Source organism: Salvelinus alpinus, chromosome 27 (assembly GCF_045679555.1).
Source record: "Salvelinus alpinus chromosome 27, SLU_Salpinus.1, whole genome shotgun sequence".
NCBI lineage: Eukaryota > Metazoa > Chordata > Actinopteri > Salmoniformes > Salmonidae > Salvelinus > Salvelinus alpinus.
Window position 1 is genome coordinate 11,977,445 of NC_092112.1, and position 20,901 is coordinate 11,998,345.

Below are 20,901 nucleotides of genomic sequence, written 5' to 3' on the forward strand. Positions count from 1 at the left end.
CAATTGGCCTAGCGTCGTCCGGGTTAGGGAGGGTTTGGCCGGTAGGGATATCCTTGTCTCATCGCGCACCAGCGACTCCTGTGACGGGCCGGGCGCAGTGCGCGCTAACCAAGGCAGCTAGTTGCACGGTGTTTCCTCCGACACATTGGTGCGGCTGGCTTCCGGGTTGGAGGCGCGCAGTGCGGCTTGGTTGGGTTGTGTTTCGGAGGACGCATGGCTTTCGACCTTCGTCTCTCCCGAGCCCGTACGGGAGTTGTAGCGATGAGACAAGATAGTAATTACTAACAATTGGATACCACGAAAATTGGAGAGAAAATGGGGTAAAATGTAAAAAAAATATTACTGCGTTGTCGGAGCTAGAAGAACAAGCATTTCGCTATAATAACATCTGCTAAACACGTGTATGTGACAAATAAAATGTTATTTGGTTCCAGGTTCCGAGTTTACCCTTTGTTTTAATCACACTTTGGGCTTACAGCAGCACCTGTCTGTTTCTGGACATACAGTTGAAGTCGGAAGTTTACATACACTTAGGTTGGAGTCATTAAAACTTGCTTTTCAACCACTCCACAAATTTCTTGCTAACAAACTATAGTTTTGGCAAGTCGGTTAGGACATCTACTTTGTGCATGACACAAGTAATTTTTCCAACAATTGTTTACAGACAGATTATTTCACTAATAATTTATTTTATCACAATTCCAGTGGGTCAGAAGTTTACATACAGTAGTTGGCTGTGCCTTTAAACAGCTTGGAAAATTCCAGAAAATTATGTATTGGCTTTAGAAGCTTCTTATAGGCTGATTGACATCATTTGAGTCAATTGGAGGAGTACCTGTAGATGTATTTCAAGGCCTACCTTCAAACTCAGTGCCTCTTTGCTTGACATCATGGGAAAATCAAAAGAAATCAGCCCACAGAAATTGTAGACCTCCACAAGTATGGTTCATCCTTGGGAGCAATTTCCAAACGCCTGAAGGTACCACGTTCATCTGTACAAACAATAGTACACAATTATAAACACCATGGGACCACGCAGCCGTCATACCGCTCAGGAAGAAGACTGTCTCCTGGAGATGAACGTACTTTGGTGCGAAAAGTGCAAATCAATCCCAGAACAACAGCAAAGGACCTTGTGAAGATGCTGGAGGAAACAGGTACAAAGTATCTATATCCACAGTAAAACGAGTCCTATATCAACATAACCTGAAAGGCCGCTCAGCAAGGAAGAAGCCACTGCTCCAAAACCGCCATAAAAAAGACAGACTACGGTTTGCAACTGCACATGGGACAAAGATTGTACTTTTTGGAGAAATGTCCTCTGGTCTGATGAAACAAAAATAAAACTGTTTGGCCATAATGACCATTGTTGTGTTTGGAGGAAAAAGGGGGAGGCTTGCAAGCCGAAGAACACCATCCCAACCGTGAAACATTGTGAAACATTGGGGTTGCAGCATCATGTTGTGGGGGTGTTTTGCTGCAGGAGGGATTGGTGCACTTCACAAAATAGATGGCATCATGAGGAAGGACAATTATGTGGATATAATGAAGCAACATCTCAAGGCATCAGTCAGGAAGTTAAAGCTTGGTCGCAAATGGGTCTTTCAAATGGACAATGACCCCAAGCATACTTCCAAAGTTGTGGCAAAATGGCTTAAGGACAACAAAGTCAAGGTATTGGAGTGGCCATCACAAAGCCCTGACCTCAATCCTATAGAAAATCTGTTGGCAGAACTGAAAAAGTGTGTGTGAGCAAGGAGGTCTACAAACCTGACTCAGTTACACCAGCTCTGTCAGGAGGAATGGGCCAAAATTCACCCATCTTATTGTGGGAAGCTTGTGGAATGCTACCCGAAACGTTTGACCCAAGTTAAACAATCTAAAGGCAATGCTACCGAATACTAATTGAGTGTATGTAAAGTTCTGACCCACTGGGAATGTGATGAAAGAAATAAAAGCTGAAATAAATCACTCGCTCTTCTATTATCCTGACATTTCACATTCTTAAAATAAAGTGGTGATCCTAACTGACCTAAGACAGGGTATTTTTACTATGATTAAATGTCAGGAATTGTGAAAACTGAGTTTGAATGTATTTGGCTAAGGTGTATGTAAACTTCTGACTTCAACTGTAGAGCTAGGCAGCAAGGACTTTGTTTAGGAATTAAAAGAAGCCAGAGCATTCCTACCTTATAAGCCCGTTGTACACAGTGCATGTTTCCACTGCACAACCTTCATACAACCTTCCAACAACATAGTGTTATAAAGGCCTTCGTGTCCTACCTTTCTGTAGACGATGATGTTGGGAGAGTCCTCATCACGGTCTGCTGTCCCCACTCCACTCGGGTCCTGGTTGGACTGGTTCATACTGTAGACAATTATGAGCTCTGTCTTCTCTCTCTCTTTCGCTCTCTCTTCTCAGTCTTTCTCCTTCGTTCTCTTTCTCCTCTCTCTCTCCTTCGTTCTCTTTCTCCTCTCTCTCTCCTTCGTTCTCTTTCTCCTCTCTCAATCCTTCGTTCTCTTGTTCTCTTTCTTCTTCTGTCGCTGGAGGCTGTGAAAAGAATACATTAGATTCATAGCTGTCTCTAATCCTCTCTTTCACCCCCTCTATTCTTTCTTTCTTTCTCTAGTGAATAGTGATGATACGGTATAACTCTAGTGAATAGTGATGATACGGTATAACTAGTGAATAGTGATGATACGGTATAACTAGTGAATAGTGATGATACAGTATAACTAGTGAATAGTGATGATACGGTATAACTCTAGTGAATAGTGATGATACGGTATAACTAGTGAATAGTGATGATACGGTATAACTCTAGTGAATAGTGATGATACGGTATAACTCTAGTGAATAGTGATGATACGGTATAACTAGTGAATAGTGATGATACGGTATAACTAGTGAATAGTGATGATACGGTATAACTAGTGAATAGTGATGATACGGTATAACTCTAGTGAATAGTGATGATACGGTATAACTAGTGAATAGTGATGATACGGTATAACTAGTGAATAGTGATGATACGGTATAACTCTAGTGAATAGTGATGATACGGTATAACTAGTGAATAGTGATGATACGGTATAACTAGTGAATAGTGATCATACGGTATAACTACTGAATAGTGATGATACGGTATAACTAGTGAATAGTGATGATACGGTATAACTAGTGAATAGTGATGATACGGTATAACTAGTGAATAGTGATCATACGGTATAACTCTAGTGAATAGTGATGATACGGTATAACTAGTGAATAGTGATCATACGGTATAACTCTAGTGAATAGTGATGATACGGTATAACTAGTGAATAGTGATCATACGGTATAACTCTAGTGAATAGTGATGATACGGTATAACTCTAGTGAATAGTGATCATACGGTTTAACTAGTGAATAGTGATCATACGGTATAACTCTAGTGAATAGTGATGATACGGTATAACTAGTGAATAGTGATGATACGGTATCACTAGTGAATAGTGATGATACGGTATAATTAGTGAATAGTGATGATACGGTATAACTCTAGTGAATAGTGATGATACGGTATAACTAGTGAATAGTGATGATACGGTATCACTAGTGAATAGTGATGATACGGTATAACTAGTGAATAGTGATGATACGGTATAACTAGTGAATAGTGATGATACGGTATAACTAGTGAATAGTGATGATACGGTATAACTAGTGAATAGTGATGATACAGTATAATTCTAGTGAATAGTGATGATACGGTATAACTCTAGTGAATAGTGATGATACGGTATCACTAGTGAATAGTGATGATACGGTATAACTAGTGAATAGTGATCATACGGTATAACTCTAGTGAATAGTGATGATACGGTATCACTAGTGAATAGTGATGATACGGTATAACTAGTGAATAGTGATGATACGGTATAACTAGTGAATAGTGATGATACGGTATAACTCTAGTGAATAGTGATGATACGGTATAACTAGTGAATAGTGATGATACGGTATAACTAGTGAATAGTGATGATACGGTATAACTAGTGAATAGTGATGATACATCTGATAACAGTTTATTTTACTGTTGGTATTGTGGGGCTATCGATGGTATTGTGTTTTATTCCGTTTGAATTGAGGTTTTGAGAATACAGTGACACAAAGCATTACCTGCGCTTATTTCAATCCCATCGTTGACAGACCAACGACAGAAAGAGAGAGAAGTCAAAATGGGTATTTTCTCTAAAGTAACTAAATCGACAAATGGAAAGACATTACTTCACTTTCAATTCAAGAATGAATTCTACTCAGTTCAGATATCCACCTTTACATCCTCTGCATGGCTATTTATAATAATATAATATATAATCATATAATAATATAATAATATAATATAATAATATCATATATAATAATATCATATATAATAATATCATATATAATAATATCATATATAATATCATATATAATAATATAATATATAATAACATCATATATAATCATATAATTGTCACGACTTCGGCCGAAGTTGGTCCCTGTCCTTCTTCGGGCGGCGTTTGGCGTTGGACAATTACGAAGATTTCACCCGCGGGGGAACGCTTGTTTCATTTAATACAAGGGATGAGGAGCGCTCAAGAGTTCGCTCTGGATTTTAGAACTCTGGCCGCCGGCACAGGATGGAATGAGCGGGCCCTGATCAACCACTACAGGTGTAGTTTACGCAAGGGCGTTTGTAGGGAGTTAGCCTGCAGGGACACCACCCTTAATCTGGACCAGCTGGTGGACCTATCCATCTGGCTGGATAACCTGTTGGCATCCCGCGGACGTCCAGCTCGGGGTTCGTCAGTTCCATCCCCCAGCACCTCTGATCCTACCCCGATGGAGCTGGGAGGTGCTGCTATGAGGGAGACCGGAGGGGGGACAGTTCCCTGCACCAACTGTGGCCGCAGAGGACACACTGCTGGTCGGTGCTGGGGAGGTTCTCCAGTGAGTAGAGGTGGCAGGCGGAGCACTGGTGGATCATCTCAGGTGAGTAGGCACACACCTCACCCAGAGCTCCCTGTTGCACACATGTGGTTGTATGTAGCCTTTCCTGAGTTTTCCCAGCATTCCCAGTATAAGGCGCTAGTAGATTCAGGCGCAGCTGGGAACTTTATTGACCGTACCTTTGCACTTAGTTTAGGGATCCCTATTGTTCCTGTTGATGTTCCCTTCCCTGTACATGCCTTAGATAGTCGTCCGTTGGGGTCAGGGCTAATCAGGGAGGTCACAGCTCCACTCCGTTTGATAACGCAGGAGAATCATGAGGAGAGAATTAGTCTCTTTCTGATCGATTCTCCTGCGTTTCCTGTTGTGTTGGGTCTTCCCTGGTTGGCCTCTCATGATCCGATTATTTCGTGGCAACAGAGGGCTCTCAAGGGATGGTCTCGTCAGTGCTCAGGGAGGTGTGTAGGTGTTTCCTTAGGTGCCACTACGGTGGAGAGTCCAAACCAGGTCTCCACCGTGCACATTCCCCCCGAATATGCCGATTTGGCACTCGCCTTCTGTAAAAAGAAGGCGACTCATTTACCACCCCATCGACCGGGGGATTGTGCGATAAATCTTCTGGTAGATGCTGCACTTCCCAGGAGTCACGTGTATCCTCTGTGACAGGAGGAGACGGTGGCTATGGAAACATATGTCACCGAACCTCTGGGACAGGGATACATTAGGCCTTCCATTTTACCTGTCTCCTCGAGTTTCTTTTTTGTGAAGAAGAAGGATGGAGGTTTGCGCCCGTGAATTGACTATCGAGGTTTGAATCAGATCACGATAAAATACAGTTACCCACTACTTCTCATAGCCAGTATGACAGAGTCATTGCACGGGGCGGGCTTCTTCACAAAATTGGACCTCAGGAGCGCTTACAACCTGGTGCGTATCAAGGGGGGGGATGAGTGGAAGACGGCATTTAGCACTACATCTGGGTACCCGTCATGCTGTACGGGTTGATGAATGCTCCATCAGTCTTCCAATCCTTTGTAGGTGAGATTTTCAGCGACCTGCACGGGCAAGGTGTAGTGGTGTATATAGATGACATTCTAATATACTCCGCTACACGCGCTGAGCATGTGTCTCTGGTGCGCAAGGTGCTTGGTCGACTGTTGGAGCATGACCTGTACGTCAAGGCTGAGAAATGTCTGTTCTTCTAACAGTCCATGAAGGATGACCGCATTTCAGCCGTGCGTAATTGGCCGACTCCAACGACGGTAAAGGAGGTGCAGCGGTTCTTAGGGTTTGCCAACTTCTACCGGAGGTTGATCCGGGGTTTCGGTCAGGTAGAGGCTCTCATTACCTCCTTGCTGAAGGGGGGAACGGTGCGACTGCAGTAGTCAGCAGAGGCGGACAGGGCTTTTTGTCAACTGAAGGCTCTGTTTACCTCGGCTCCCATGCTGGCTCATCCTGATCCCTCCTTAGCGTTCATAGTTGAGGTGGATGCGTCCGAGGCTGGGATAGGGGCTGTGCTGTCTCAGCGCTCGGGTACGCCACTAAAACTCCGCACCTGCGCTTTCTTTTCGAAGAGGCTCAGCCAGGCGGAGCGAAACTATGATGTGGGGGACCGGGAGCTGTTGGCTGTTGTCAGGGCTCTGAAAGCGTGGAGACATTGGCTTGAGGGGGCTAAACACCCTTTCCTCATTTGGACTGACCACCGCAATCTGGAGTACATTCGGGCAGCTAGGAGACTGAACCCTCGCCAGGCGAGGTGGGCCATGTTTTTCACCCGCTTTTCTTTCACCCTCTCCTACAGACCAGGTTCCCAGAACGTTAAGGCAGACGCACTGTCCAGGATGTATGACAAGGAGGAGCGGTCCGCAGAGCCCACTCCCATAATTTCAGCTTCTTGCCTGGTGGCACCGGTGGTATGGGAGGTGGATGCGGACATCGAGCGGGCGTCACTTGCAGAGCCCACTCCCCCACACTGTCCAGTTGGGCGTTTGTACGTTCCGTTTGATGTCCGCGATCGTTTGATCTGTTGGGCCCACACGTCACCCTCCTCGGGTCATCCTGTCATCGGTCGGACAATTCGCTGTCTGGCTGGGAAGTACTGGTGGCCCACTTTAGCTAAGAACGTGAGGGTTTATGTTTCCTCCTGCTCGGTGTGCGCACAGTGCAAGGCACCTCGACACCTGCCCAGAGGGAAATTACAGCCTCTTCCCGTTCCACAACGACCGTGATCACACCTATCGGTGGATTTCGTGACGGATCTTCCCCCGTCACGGGGTAATACCACGATCCTAGTCATTGTGGATCGGTTTTCTAAGTCCTGCCGTCTCCTTCCTTTGCCCGGTCTCCCTACGGCTCTACAGACTGCGGAGGCCCTGTTCACCCACGTATTCCGGCACTACGGGGTGCCTGAGGATATAGTTTCTGATCGGGGTCCCCAATTCACGTCTAAAGTCTGGAGGGCGTTTATGGAACGCCTGGGGGTCTCGGTTAGCCTCACCTCAGGTTTTCACCCCGAGAGTAACGGGCAGGTGGAGAGAGTAAACCAGGATGTGGGTAGGTTTCTGCGGTCCTATTGCCAGGACCGGCCGGGGGAGTGGTCGGTTTTCATCCCCTGGGCGGAGACGTCCCAAAACTCCCTTCGCCACTCTTCCACTAATCTATCCCCTTTCCAGTGTGTGCTAGGTTATCAGCCGGTCCTGGCACCTTGGCATCAGAGACAGATCGAGGCTCCTGCGGTGGATGAATGGTTTCGGCACTCGGAGGCGACATGGGACGCTGCGCATGTGCATTTACAACGGGCCATCAGGCGGCAGAAGGCGAGGGCCGACCGCCACCGCAGTGAGGCCCCGGTGTATGCACCGGGGGATCGGGTCTGACTCTCGACCCGAAACCTGCCCCTTCGCCTGCCCTGCCGGAAGCTGGGTCCGCAGTTTGTGGGGCCATTTAAAGTCCTGAGGAGACTGAATGAGGTATGTTACAGGTTACAGCTTCCCCCAGATTACCGTAGTAATCCCTCGTTCCATGTGTCTCTCCTCAGGCCGGTGGTGTCTGGTCCGCTCCAGCAGTCTGAGGTGCGGGAGGTTCCTCCGCCCCCTCTGGACATCAAGGGGGCCCGGGGTATACTGTGCAAGCCAGTATAGGGGGGGGGGGGGGGGGGTACTGTCACGACTTCGGAAGTTGGTCCCTCTCCTTCTTCGGGCGGCGGTCGACGTCACCGGCTTTCTAGACACCACCGATCCATGTTTCATTCTCGTTTTGTTTTGTCTTGATCATACACACCTGGTTTCCATTCAATTAATTATGTTCCTTACCCTCTGATTTCCCTCTCTGTTTTGTGAGTTATTGTTTTGTTCGTGCTTTGGATTATTGTGTTTTGTTCCTTGTTGGAATCTTACCTATTTTGGAGTAACGTTGGATTATTACTCAGAACTGTGTTCTGCGCCTGACTCTGCATTTTTTCATTTTACCAACGTCCTCACAATAATAATATAATAATATCATATATAATAATATAATATATAATAATATAACATATAATAATATCATATATAATAATATCATATATACTAATGTAATATCATAATATAATATATAATAATATAATATATAATAATATAATATATAATAATATCATATATAATAATATCATATATACTAATATCATATATAATATATAATAATATCATATATAATAATATCATATATACTAATGTAATATCATATATACTAATATAATATCATATATACTAATATCATATATACTAATATCATATATACTAATATCATATATACTAATGTAATATCATATATAATAATATAATATAATAATAATATCATATATACTAATATCATATATAATAATATCATATATACTAATGTAATATCATATATAATAATATAATATAATAATAATATCATATATACTAATATCATATATAATAATATCATATATACTAATATCATATATACTAATATCATACAGTATATAATAATATCATATATACTAATATCATATATAATAATATCATATATACTAATATCATATATAATATATAATAATATCATATATAATAATATCATATATACTAATATAATATCATATATACTAATATCATATATACTAATGTAATATCATATATAATAATATCATATAATAATAATATCATATATACTAATATCATATATAATAATATCATATATACTAATGTAATATCATATATAATAATATAATATAATAATAATATCATATATACTAATATCATATATAATATTATAATATATACTAATATCATACAGTATATAATAATATCATATATAATATTATAATATAAGGCATTTAGCAGACACTGTTATCCAAAGCGACATGCAGTCATGCATGGATATTTTTTTTTATGTATGTAAGGAATTAAATCCACTATCTTGGCATTGCAAGATCCATGCTCAAGCAACTGAGCTACAGAGGATCACATGTCTGCACATCCAGTGATCCTAATAGGCTGTTCTGATACGAGCTCCATGTGCCAGGCTTCATACTGACAAGCACCAACACCATTTACAGGTGACATTATTCCACCATTCAAAACCAGAAACGTTGCCTGCAGCTCTCTGAGGATCCGATAGTGCCATTTCCATTCCACCTTCTTTCCCAGAGCTCCAGGTGTCCCGCCTCTCCAGCCTGCTGCTGCCGGCTGGCACCTGACGGGCTGACACCTGTCACAATATTGGCATCTGTGAGCTGTGGCGTGAGCAGAGGAAGAGATGAGGTGAATACCCAAACAGCCGCTGCTTTGCTCTCACTGTCTACCATACACTCAGAGGTACAAGTTGCCCCTAACCACAGACCTAAGATCATTACTCTACCCTGAATCCTAACCTTAACCATGAGGGAGATGATACAATATTTGACCTGGTATCAGTGTGATTAGTTGCAACTTCTACCTGCTATCAGACCTCTAAGAAGCAGAGGTGGGATCTAAATCAAACTTCAACCAGATCAGACGGCGGCAGCAGTGGGATCAGATCAGACGGCGGTTGCTAGAGCATGACCGTTAGACCAAGAGAAAGCAACGTGTTGACCGTTAGACCAGGAGAAAGCAACGTGTTGACCGTTAGACCAAGAGAAAGCAACGTGTTGACCGTTAGACCAGGAGAAAGCAACGTGTTGACCGTTCGACCAGGAGAAAGCAACGTGTTAACCGTTAGACCAGGAGAAAGCAGCGTGTTGACCGTTAGACCAAGAGAAAGCAACGTGTTGACCGTTAGACCAGGAGAAAGCAACCTGTTGACCGTTAGACCAGGAGAAAGCAACATGTTGACCGTTAGACCAGGAGAAAGCAACATGTTGACCGTTATACCAGGAGAAAGCAACGTGTTGACCGTTACACCAGGAGAAAGCAACGTGTTAGACCAAGAGAAAGCAACGTGTTGACCGTTAGACTAAGAGAAAGCAACATGTTGACCATTAGACCAAGAGAAAGCAACGTGTTGACCGTTAGACCAAGAGAAAGCAGCGTGTTGACCGTTAGACCAGGAGAACGCAACGTGTTGACCGTTAGACCAGGAGAAAGCAACGTGTTGACCGTTAGACCAGGAGAAAGCAACGTGTTGACCGTTAGACCAGGAGAACGCAACGTGTTGACCGTTAGACCAGGAGAAAGCAACGTGTTGACCGTTAGACCAGGAGAAAGCAACATGTTGACCATTAGACCAAGAGAAAGCAACGTGTTGACCATTAGACCAAGAGAAAGCAACGTGTTGACCGTTAGACTAAGAGAAAGCAACATGTTGACCGTTTGACCAAGAGAAAGCAATGTTCTCCCGAGTGGCGCAGTGGTCTAAGGCTCTGCATCACAGTGGTAGCTGTGCCAATAGAGATCCTGGTTCGAATCCAGGCTCTGTCGCAGCCGGCCGCGACCGGGAAACCAATAGGGTGGTGCACAATTGGCCAAGCGTCGTCCGGGTTAGGGGATGGTTTGGCCAGCAGGGATGTTCCTGCCCCATCGCGCACTAGCGACTCCTGTGGCGGACCGGGCGCAATGCACACTGACAGGGTCAGATCAATAACCTCATCTCCCATGTAGGCTCAGATCAATAACCTCATCTCCATGTAGGCTCAGATCAATAACCTCATCTCCATGTAGGATCAGATCAATAACCTCATCTCCCTGTAGGTTATCACCTGGCTCAGATCAATAACCTCATCCTCATGTAGGTTATCACCTGGCTCAGATCAATAACCTCATCTTCATGTAGGTTATCACCTGGCTCAGATCAATAACCCCATCTCCCTGTAGGTTATCACCTGGCTCAGATCAATAACCTCATCTCCCTGCCGGTTATCACCTGGCTCAGATCAATAACCTCATCTCCATGTAGACTCAGATCAATAACCTAATCTCCATGTAGGCTCAGATCAATAACCTCATCTCCCTGTAGGTTATCACCTGGCTCAGATCAATAACCTCATCTCCCTGCCGGTTATCACCTGGCTCAGATCAATAACCTCATCCCCCTGCAAGTTATCACCTGGCTCAGATCAATAACCTCATCTCCCTGCAAGTTATCACCTGGCTCAGATCAATAACCTCATCTCCCTGCCGGTTATCACCAGGCGCAGATCAATAACCTCATCTCCCTGCAAGTTATCACCTGGTTTAGATTAGATTCATCTTTCACTCTCTGTTGCATGTCACATAAAAGCAGATCGGCAAGCAGGAACACAGTACATACATGCACACACACGTGAATACAGAGAATAAAAGAGACAGACATTGAGAAAGAAAGAAGAGAGAGAGAGACATTGAGAAAGAAAGAAGAGAGAGAGAAAGAGAGAGACATTGAGAAAGAAAGAAGAGAGAGAGAGCGAGAGAGAGACATTGAGAAAGAAAGAAGAGAGAGAGAGAGAGAGAGAGACATTGAGAAAGAAAGGAGAGAGCGAGAGAGAGAGAGACATTGAGAAAGAATGGAGAGAGAGAGAGAGAGAGAGAGAGAGAGAGAGAGAGAGAGAGAGAGAGAGACAGACATTGAGAGAGAGAGAGAGAGAGAGAGAGAGACATTGAGAGAGAGAGAGAGAGAGAGAGAGACAGACATTGAGAAAGAATGAAGAGAGAGAGAGCGAGAGAGAGAGAGAGAGACAAACCCCATATTCCACAAACAAATCACTGAGAGAGAGCTGCCTTCCCCCTTTGGATCATTAATATTAATGACTGTAGAGGATTCAGAAGCACCAAGACGTCAACAGGATTCAACATGAATACCGAACACATTAGAAAACAGCGATGAAGACCGTGTTCTGTTACTGTACTGTAGCACTGAGATCCCCTATCCTGTAGCAGCTCCTTCTATCCTGTAGCAGCTCCTTCTATCCCGTAGCAGCTCCTTCTATCCTGTAGCAGCTCCTTCTATCCCGTAGCAGCTCCTTCTATCCTGTAGCAGCTCCTTCTATCCTGTAGCAGCTCCTTCTATCCCGTAGCAGCTCCTTCTATCCTGTAGCAGCTCCTTCTATCCCGTAGCAGCTCTGTCTAACCTGTAGCAGCTCTGTCTAACCTGTAGCAGCTCCTTCTATCCTGTAGCAGCTCCTTCTATCCTGTAGCAGCTCTGTCTAACCTGTAGCAGCTCCTTCTATCCCGTAGCAGCTCCTTCTATCCTGTAGCAGCTCTGTCTAACCTTTAGCAGCTCCTTCTATCCCGTAGCAGCTCTGTCTAACCTGTAGCAGCTCCTTCTATCCTGTAGCAGCTCCTTCTATCCTGTAGCAGCTCCTTCTATCCCGTAGCAGCTCCTTCTATCCCGTAGCAGCTCCTTCTATCCCGTAGCAGCTCCTTCTATCCTGTAGGAGCTCCTTCTATCCTGTAGCAGCTCTGTCTAACCTGTAGCGGCTCCTTCTATCCTGTAACAGCTCCTTCTATCCTGTAGCAGCTCTGTCTAACCTGTAGCAGCTCCTTCTATCCCGTAGCAGCTCCTTCTATCCTGTAGCAGCTCTGTCTAACCTTTAGCAGCTCCTTCTATCCCGTAGCAGCTCTGTCTAACCTGTAGCAGCTCCTTCTATCCTGTAGCAGCTCCTTCTATCCTGTAGCAGCTCCTTCTATCCCGTAGCAGCTCCTTCTATCCTGTAGCAGCTCTGTCTATCCCGTAGCAGCTCCTTCTATCCCGTAGCAGCTCTGTCTAACCTGTAGCAGCTCCTTCTATCCTGTAGCAGCTCTGTCTAACCTGTAGCAGCTCCTTCTATCCTGTAGCAGCTCCTTCTATCCCGTAGCAGCTCTGTCTAACCTGTAGCAGCTCCTTCTATCCTGTAGCAGCTCTGTCTATCCTGTAGCAGCTCCTTCTATCCTGTAGCAGCTCCTTCTATCCCGTAGCAGCTCCTTCTATCCCGTAGCAGCTCCTTCTATCCTGTAGCAGCTCTGTCTATCCTGTAGCAGCTCCTTCTATCCTGTAGCAGCTCCTTCTATCCTGTAGCAGCTCCTTCTATCCTGTAGCAGCTCCTTCTATCCCGTAGCAGCTCCTTCTATCCCGTAGCAGCTCCTTCTATCCCGTAACAGCTCCTTCTATCCCATAGGAGCTCCTTCAATCCTGTAGCAGCTCTGTCTAACCTGTAGCAGCTCCTTCTGTCCTGTAGCAGCTCCTTCTGTCCTGTAGACTTCTATCCTGTAGCAGCTCCGTCTGTCCTGTAGACTTATATCCTGTAGCAGCTCCTTCTAACCTGTAGCAGCTCCTTCTATCCTGTAGCAGCTCCGTCTAACCTGTAGCAGCTCCTGCTATCCTGTAGCAGCTGTTTAGCTTTTTCTGGATGCCCTGCTGCAGTCCTTGAGCTATACCAGCCAGGCCGCTCAAGGTCCACTGCCAAATTCAACATCCATCCAGGTAAGAAAGACGTTGGGAGATTACTTCAAACTCGCTACTATGGGAAACGGTGAGGGCGTTGTGGACGGGGAGGGTGTAGGGGGCATAAACCCTAACCCTAACCACTATGGGAAACGGTGAGGGCGTTGTGGACGGGGAGGAGTGGAGGGGGCATAAACCCTAACCCTAACCCTAACCACTATGGGAAACGGTGAGGGCGTTGCGGACGGGGAGGAGTGGAGGGGGCATAAACCCTAACCCTAACCCTAACCACTATGGGACACGGTGAGGGCGTTGTGGACGGGGAGGAGTGGAGGGGGCATAAACCCTAACCCTAACCACTATGGGACACGGTGAGGGCGTTGTGGACGGGGAGGAGTGGAGGGGGCATAAACCCTAACCCTAACCCTAACCACTATGGGACACGGTGAGGGCGTTGTGGACGGGGAGGGTGGAGGGGCCATAAACCGCAAGCACTGACTCCAAGGGTTCAATCCCAGTGGAATGCACATTTTTTTGTTTTTTTGTTTTAACCCTAACCCAAACCTTAACCATTACCTTAACCATTCACCATTACCTTAACCCAAACCTTAACCATTACCTTAACCATTACCTTAACCCAAACCTTAACCATTACCTTAACCCAAACCTTAACCATTACCTTAACCATTACCTTAACCCTTACCCTAACCATTACCTTAACCATTACCTTAACCATTACCATTACCTTAACCCTTACCTTAACCATTACCTTAACCATTACCCTAACCATTACCTTAACCCAAACATTAACCATTACCTTAACCATTACCTTAACCATTACCTTAACCCAGACCTTAACCATTACCTTAACCCAAACATTAACCATTACCTTAACCCTTACCTTAACCCAAACCTTAACCATTACCTTAACCCTTACCCTAACCCAAACCTTAACCATTACCTTAACCCAAACCTTAACCATTACCTTAACCCAAACCTTAACCATTACCTTAACCCAAACATTAACCTTAACCATTACCTTAACCCAAACCTTAACCATTACCTTAACCCTTACCTTAACCATTACCTTAACCCAAACCTTAACCATTACCTTAACCCAAACCTTAACCATTACCTTAACCCAAACCTTAACCATTACCTTAACCTTAACCCAAACCTTAACCCTTACCTTAACCCAATCCTTAACCATTACCTTAACCCTTACCCATTACCTTAACCCAGACCTTAACCATTACCTTAACCCAAACCTTAACCATTACCTTAACCCTTACCTTAACCCTTACCTTAACCATTACCTTAACCATTACCTTAACCATTCGGAATGAATGCTTAAACTTAACCGTGGAGCTGTTTTTGTTTTAATCCTTCAGAGTCTATTGACACACCCTTTGCATCAATCTAAATAACAATATTTAAAGAAACCCCCCATCCAAATCCATCAGTTTAAGATATCAGGGCTGAGTCTCAATCCACTGCATCCGACTATGGGCTGAGTCTCAATCCACTGCATCCGACTATGGGCTGAGTCTCAATCCACTGCATCCGACTATGGGCTGAGTCTCAATCCACTGCATCCGACTATGGGCTGAGTCTCAATCCACTGCATCCGACTATGGGCTGAGTCTCAATCCACTGCATCCGACTATGGGCTGAGTCTCAATCCACTGCATCCGACTATGGGCTGAGTCTCAATCCACTGCATCCGACTATGGGCTGAGTCTCAATCCACTGCATCCGACTATGGGCTGAGTCTCAATCCACTGCATCCGACTATGGGCTGAGTCTCAATCCACTGCATCCGACTATGTCGGCATTCCGCATCTGCGGTGGAAAGTGGCCGAGCTACAGCAGTGTTTGTCAGACCATGAGACACCCCGAGAATCTTCTCACAAAAAAAAACGTCTGTAGCGTCCATACGGTTTGGTGTCCAACCATGGAAAGTGGTGTCCTATTATGGAAAGGGGGGAGACCCTCACAAACATGAGGGTGTGTGTTCTCCGTGTTGCTCTACGACCCCCACAAGTGTCACGGGACTGGTCTGAAGGTAACCCATACAAACACATGTAAATATGGAGATATATATAGATATTAAACCTTCATCTAAAGGTAACCCATAGAAATGAATGGAAGTATGGAGGTAGTTTTGTGCCAAATGTTGTGTTAAATATGTGTCCAAAAAACGAAAATATTACTTTTTTAAATCTTCTAGATAATAGGACAAACACTTCAAAACCTTATTCCTTATTATTTATTTTTTTGGACTGTCATTTATTAATGTGTTATTCAATGTGTTTCTATGTGCTATTTTATCAAATACTTTTTTATATATATATATATATATATATATATATATATATTTTTTTTTTATATATACCTAAAGGGGTCCTTAAATTCAAAATCAAATATCTAAATGATCCATGGTATGACATTCTTAAAACAATCCCATATGTCAGCTTATTAACCTTGTAAATGTGGCGTTTACTATCCGTGTGGGGACCAAACAATTGATTCCCATTCAAAATCATATTTTCCCTAACCCCTAAACCTAATTCAAACCCTAACCCAGAGCCTACCACCTAAGCCTAAAAAAGTGCTTTTCCTTGTGTGGACCGGTGAAATGTGGCCACTTTTCCTTGTTTTAGTATCCTTGCGAGGACTTCTGGTCCCCACAAGGACAGTAAAACCAAACCACACACACTAACACCCACGAGTAACATACCTCCCATATTCACCTGGAAAAACTGCTGTAGTTATTTGATAAACATACATACACATTCTCTCTCTCTCACACACCCCAGTGACAAAACTCAATATTGTGTTCATTACCTTAAAGTATCGGCTGGTCCACTCCTCTTGGTTCTCTCCCCCCCCTAGCAACAAGCACAAGGCAGGTTCATGATATAATTGGCTTGAGGAGCGAGAGAGAGTCAGACAAAAGGAGGGATGGTCGGCTGGTGAGAACGGGAGAAGAAAAAGAAGACGCAGCACAAACAGCTGCTGGGAGGGTGTAGAGTCTCTCTCTCTCTCTCCTCTTTCCTCGTTCTGTCTCTAGCTCTGTGCGCTGGGCTGTGGCGTGGGTGGTATGTGTGTAGAGTGGAGCAGTCAGGTACGGCGAGAGAGGATCGTCGCGTTTGCTACTGAGTGTGTGTGTGTGTGTGTATACATATCTGTGTTTGTATCAGAGAGAGAGAAGGAAAGAGAGAGTGAGACAGAGACTGAGAAAGCAGAAAAGAGAGAACCAGAGACAGATAGCAGGAGAGAGAGAGAGAGAGAGAGAGAGAGAGAGAGAGAGAGAGAGAGAGAGAGAGAGAGAGAGAGAGAGAGAGAGAGAGAGAGAAAGAAAGAGAGAGAGAGAAAGAGAGACAGAGGGAGAGAGAGAGGGAGAGGGAGAGAACGAGAGAGACAGATAGCAGGAGAGAGGGAGAGAGAGAGAGAGTGAGAGAGCGAGAGAGACAGATAGCAGGAGAGAGAGAGAGAGAGAGAGAGAGAGAGAGAGAGAGAGAGAGAGAGAGAGTATCGGTGGAGGTGGAAACTGAGCTGCACTTCCTAACCTCCTGCCCAATGTATGACCATATTAGAGAGACATATTTCCCTCAGATTACACAGATCCACAAAGAATTCGAAAACAAATCCAATTTTGATAAACTCCCATATCTACTGGGTGAAATTCCACAGTGTGCCATCACAGCAGCAATATTTGTGACCTGTTGCCACAAGAAAAGGGCAACCAGTGAAGAACAAACACCATTGTAAATACAACCCATATTTATGTTTATTTATTTTAACTTGTGTGCTTTAACCATTTGTACATTGTTACAACACTGCATATATATAATATGACATTTGTAATGTCTTTATTGTTTTGAAACTTCTGTATGTGTAATGTTTACTGTTCATTTTTATTGTTTATTTGACTTTTGTATATTATCTACCTCACTTGCTTTGGCAATGTTAACACATGTTTCCCATGCCAATAAAGCCCCTTGAATTGAAATTGAATTGAGAGAGAGAACCTCCTGCCCAATGTATGACCATATTAGAGAGACATATTTCCCTCAGATTACACAGATCCACAAAGAATTTGAAAACAAATCCAATTTTGATAAACTCCCATATCTACTGGGAGAAATTCCACAGTGTGCCATCACAGCAGCAAGATTTGTGACCTGTTGCCACAAGAAAAGGGCAACCAGTGAAGAACAAACACCATTGTAAATACAACCCATATTTATGCTTATTTATTTTAACTTGTGTGCTTTAACCATTTGTACATTGTTACAACACTGTATATATATAATATAACATTTGTAATGTCTTTATTGTTTTGAAACTTCTGTATGTGTAATGTTTACTGTTAATTTGTATTGTTTATTTCACTTTTGTATAATATCTACCTCACTTGCTTTGGCAATGTTAACACATGTTTCCCATGCCAATAAAGCCCCTTGAATAGAATTGAATTGAATTGAGAGAGAGAGAGAGAGAGAGAGAGAGAGAGAGAGAGAGAGAGAGAGAGAGAGAGAGAGAGAGAGAGAGAGAGAGAGAGAGAGAGAGAGAGAGAGAGAGAGAGACAGAGAGAGAGAGAGACAGATAGCAGGAGAGAGAGAGAGAGAGAGAGAGAGAGCGAGAGAGACAGATAGCAGGAGAGAGATAGCGAGAGCGAGAAAGAGAGAGAGAGAGAGAGCGAGCGAGAGAGAGAGAGCGAGAGAGACAGATAGCAGAGAGAGAGAGAGAGAGAGAGAGAGAGAGAGAGAGAGAGAGAGAGAGAGAGAGAGAGAGAGAGAGAGAGAGAGAGAGAGAGAGAGAGAGAGAGAGAGAGAGAGAGAGAGAGAGATAGCAGGAGAGCCAAAGCCGACTAAATTGCTATCTGACCCTAAACAGAGAATATGAATTGGCTGAATATCTCTACTCTGTCAGAGATTCGAAGCAGAGACAGATCCTTACCAAGTATAGGCTGAGTGACCACCGATTGGCAATAGAAACCGGCAGACATAAAAAGACATGGCTACCCAAAGAGGAGCGTGTATGTGGTCACTGCACGACAGGGGAGGTAGAAACAGAGATGCACTTTCTCCTTTACTGTGATAAATATTCCTCACCAAGAGATTCATTATTCACAGAAATGATTACATTTATTCCAAATTTTAACTTATTAAACCCAGAGGAAAAACTAAAAATACTCATGGGCGAAGGAGCAATGGCTCCTCTTGCAGCCAAATATGTATTTGCCTGCCATAGCCTGAGGGACACTGAATAATAACATCTGCATAGTAAGCAGTAACTTACTTATTATGACTGTTATTGTTATTACTGTTATTGTTATTAGTATTATTATTGTTGTTTATCATTCCAAATAGTAATGGTATGGGTGGTAATGGTAATGATAGCAGTTTAATGATAGTGGTGGTGGTAGTGGTGCATTACACCATACATTACATTCGACTATTGACTGTTACCATTTTATTGTTACTATTTTTTATATTTAATTTTGTATTATTATTTACTGCCATTCTATATTATTATTTGTCATTGTTTTAATTGTATTACAATGTATATTGTATACATTGTTGCTTTGGCAATATTGACACAATGTTTTTCATGCCAATAAAGCAGCTTGAATTTGAAAATTTGAAAATTTGAGAGAGAGAGAGAGAGAGAGAGAGCGAGAGAGACAGATAGCAGGAGAGAGAGAGCGAGAGAGAGAGAGAGAGAGAGACAGAGAGAGAGAGAGAGAGATGTATGACCATATTAGAGAGACATATTTCCCTCAGATTACACAGATCCACAAAGAATTCGAAAACAAATCCAATTTTGATAAACTCCCATATCTACTGGGTGAAATTCCACAGTGTGCCATCACAGCAGCAAGATTTGTGACCTGTTGCCACAAGAAAAGGGCAACCAGTGAAGAACAAACACCATTGTAAATACAACCCATATTTATGTTTATTTATTTTAACTTGTGTGCTTTAACCATTTGTACATTGTTACAACACTGTATATATATAATATGACATTTGTCATGTCTTTATTGTTTTGAAACTTCTGTATGTGTAATGTTTACTGTTAATTTTTATTGTTTATTTCACTTTTGTATATTATCTACCTCACTTGCTTTGGCAATGTTAACACATGTTTCCCATGCCAATAAAGCCCCTTGAATTGAATTGAATTGAGAGAGAGAGAGAGAGAGACAGATAGCAGGAAAGAGAGAGAGAGTGACAGAGAGAGAGAGAGAGAAAGAAAGACAGATAGAAGGAGAGAGAGAGAGAGAGAGAGAGAGAGAGAGAGAGAGAGAGAGAGAGAGACAGATAGCAGGAGAGAGAGAGAGAGAGAGAGAGAGAGAGAGAGAGAGAGAGAGAGAGAGAGAGAGAGAGAGAGAGAGAGAGAGAGAGAGAGAGAGAGAGAGAGAGAGAGAGAGAGAGAGAGAGAGAGAGAGAGAGAGAGAGAGAGAGAGAGAGAGAGAGAGAGAGAGAGAGAGAGAGACAGAGAGAGAGCAGGAGAGAGAGAGAGAGAGAGAGAGAGAGAGAGAGAGAGAGAGAGAGAGAGAGAGAGAGAGAGAGAGAGAGATAGCAGGAGAGAGAGAGAGAGAGAGAGAGAGAGAGAGAGAGAGAGAGAGAGAGAGAGAGAGAGAGAGAGAGAGAGAGATAGAGAGAGAGAGAGAGAGAGAGAGAGAGAGAGAGAGAGAGAGAGAGAGAGAGAGAGAGAGAGAGAGAGAGAGAGTAGCAGGAGAGAGAGAGAGAGAGAGAGAGAGATAGAGAGAGAGAGAGAGAGAGAGAGAGAGAGAGAGAGAGAGAGAGAGAGAGAGAGAGAGAGAGTGAGAGAGAGAGAGAGAGAGAGACAGATAGCAGGAGAGAGAGAGAGAGACAGAGAGAGAGAGAGAGAGAGAGAGAGAGAGAGAGAGAGAGAGAGAGAGAGAAAGCAGGAGAGAGAGACAGAGAGAGAGAGAGAGAGAGAGAGAGAGAGAGAGAGAGAGAGAGAGAGAGAGTCTCTCAGAGCGTTCACAGTCAGCCCACTGACACCCCTATCAGACCACAGCAAAATCACAGTCTACTTGAACAGAACAATACTCAATCATGAGGCAT

General features: G+C 43.7%; 1 protein-coding gene across 1 annotated transcript in view; it reads right to left on the minus strand.

The window, feature by feature from the left end:
- The window catches only part of LOC139555965 (regulator of G-protein signaling 6-like), a 198,797-nt gene extending 181,834 nt beyond the window's left edge, over positions 1–16,963 (minus strand). The window contains exons 1-2 of the mRNA XM_071369386.1: positions 16,643–16,963; positions 2,284–2,551 (exon numbers count right to left, since the gene is read on the minus strand). Coding sequence (XP_071225487.1) covers positions 2,284–2,367 — 84 coding nt within the window. The 5' untranslated portion in view covers positions 2,368–2,551; positions 16,643–16,963. The remainder of the gene's footprint in view (positions 1–2,283; positions 2,552–16,642) is intronic.
- Between the last annotated feature and the right edge of the window lie 3,938 nt (positions 16,964–20,901).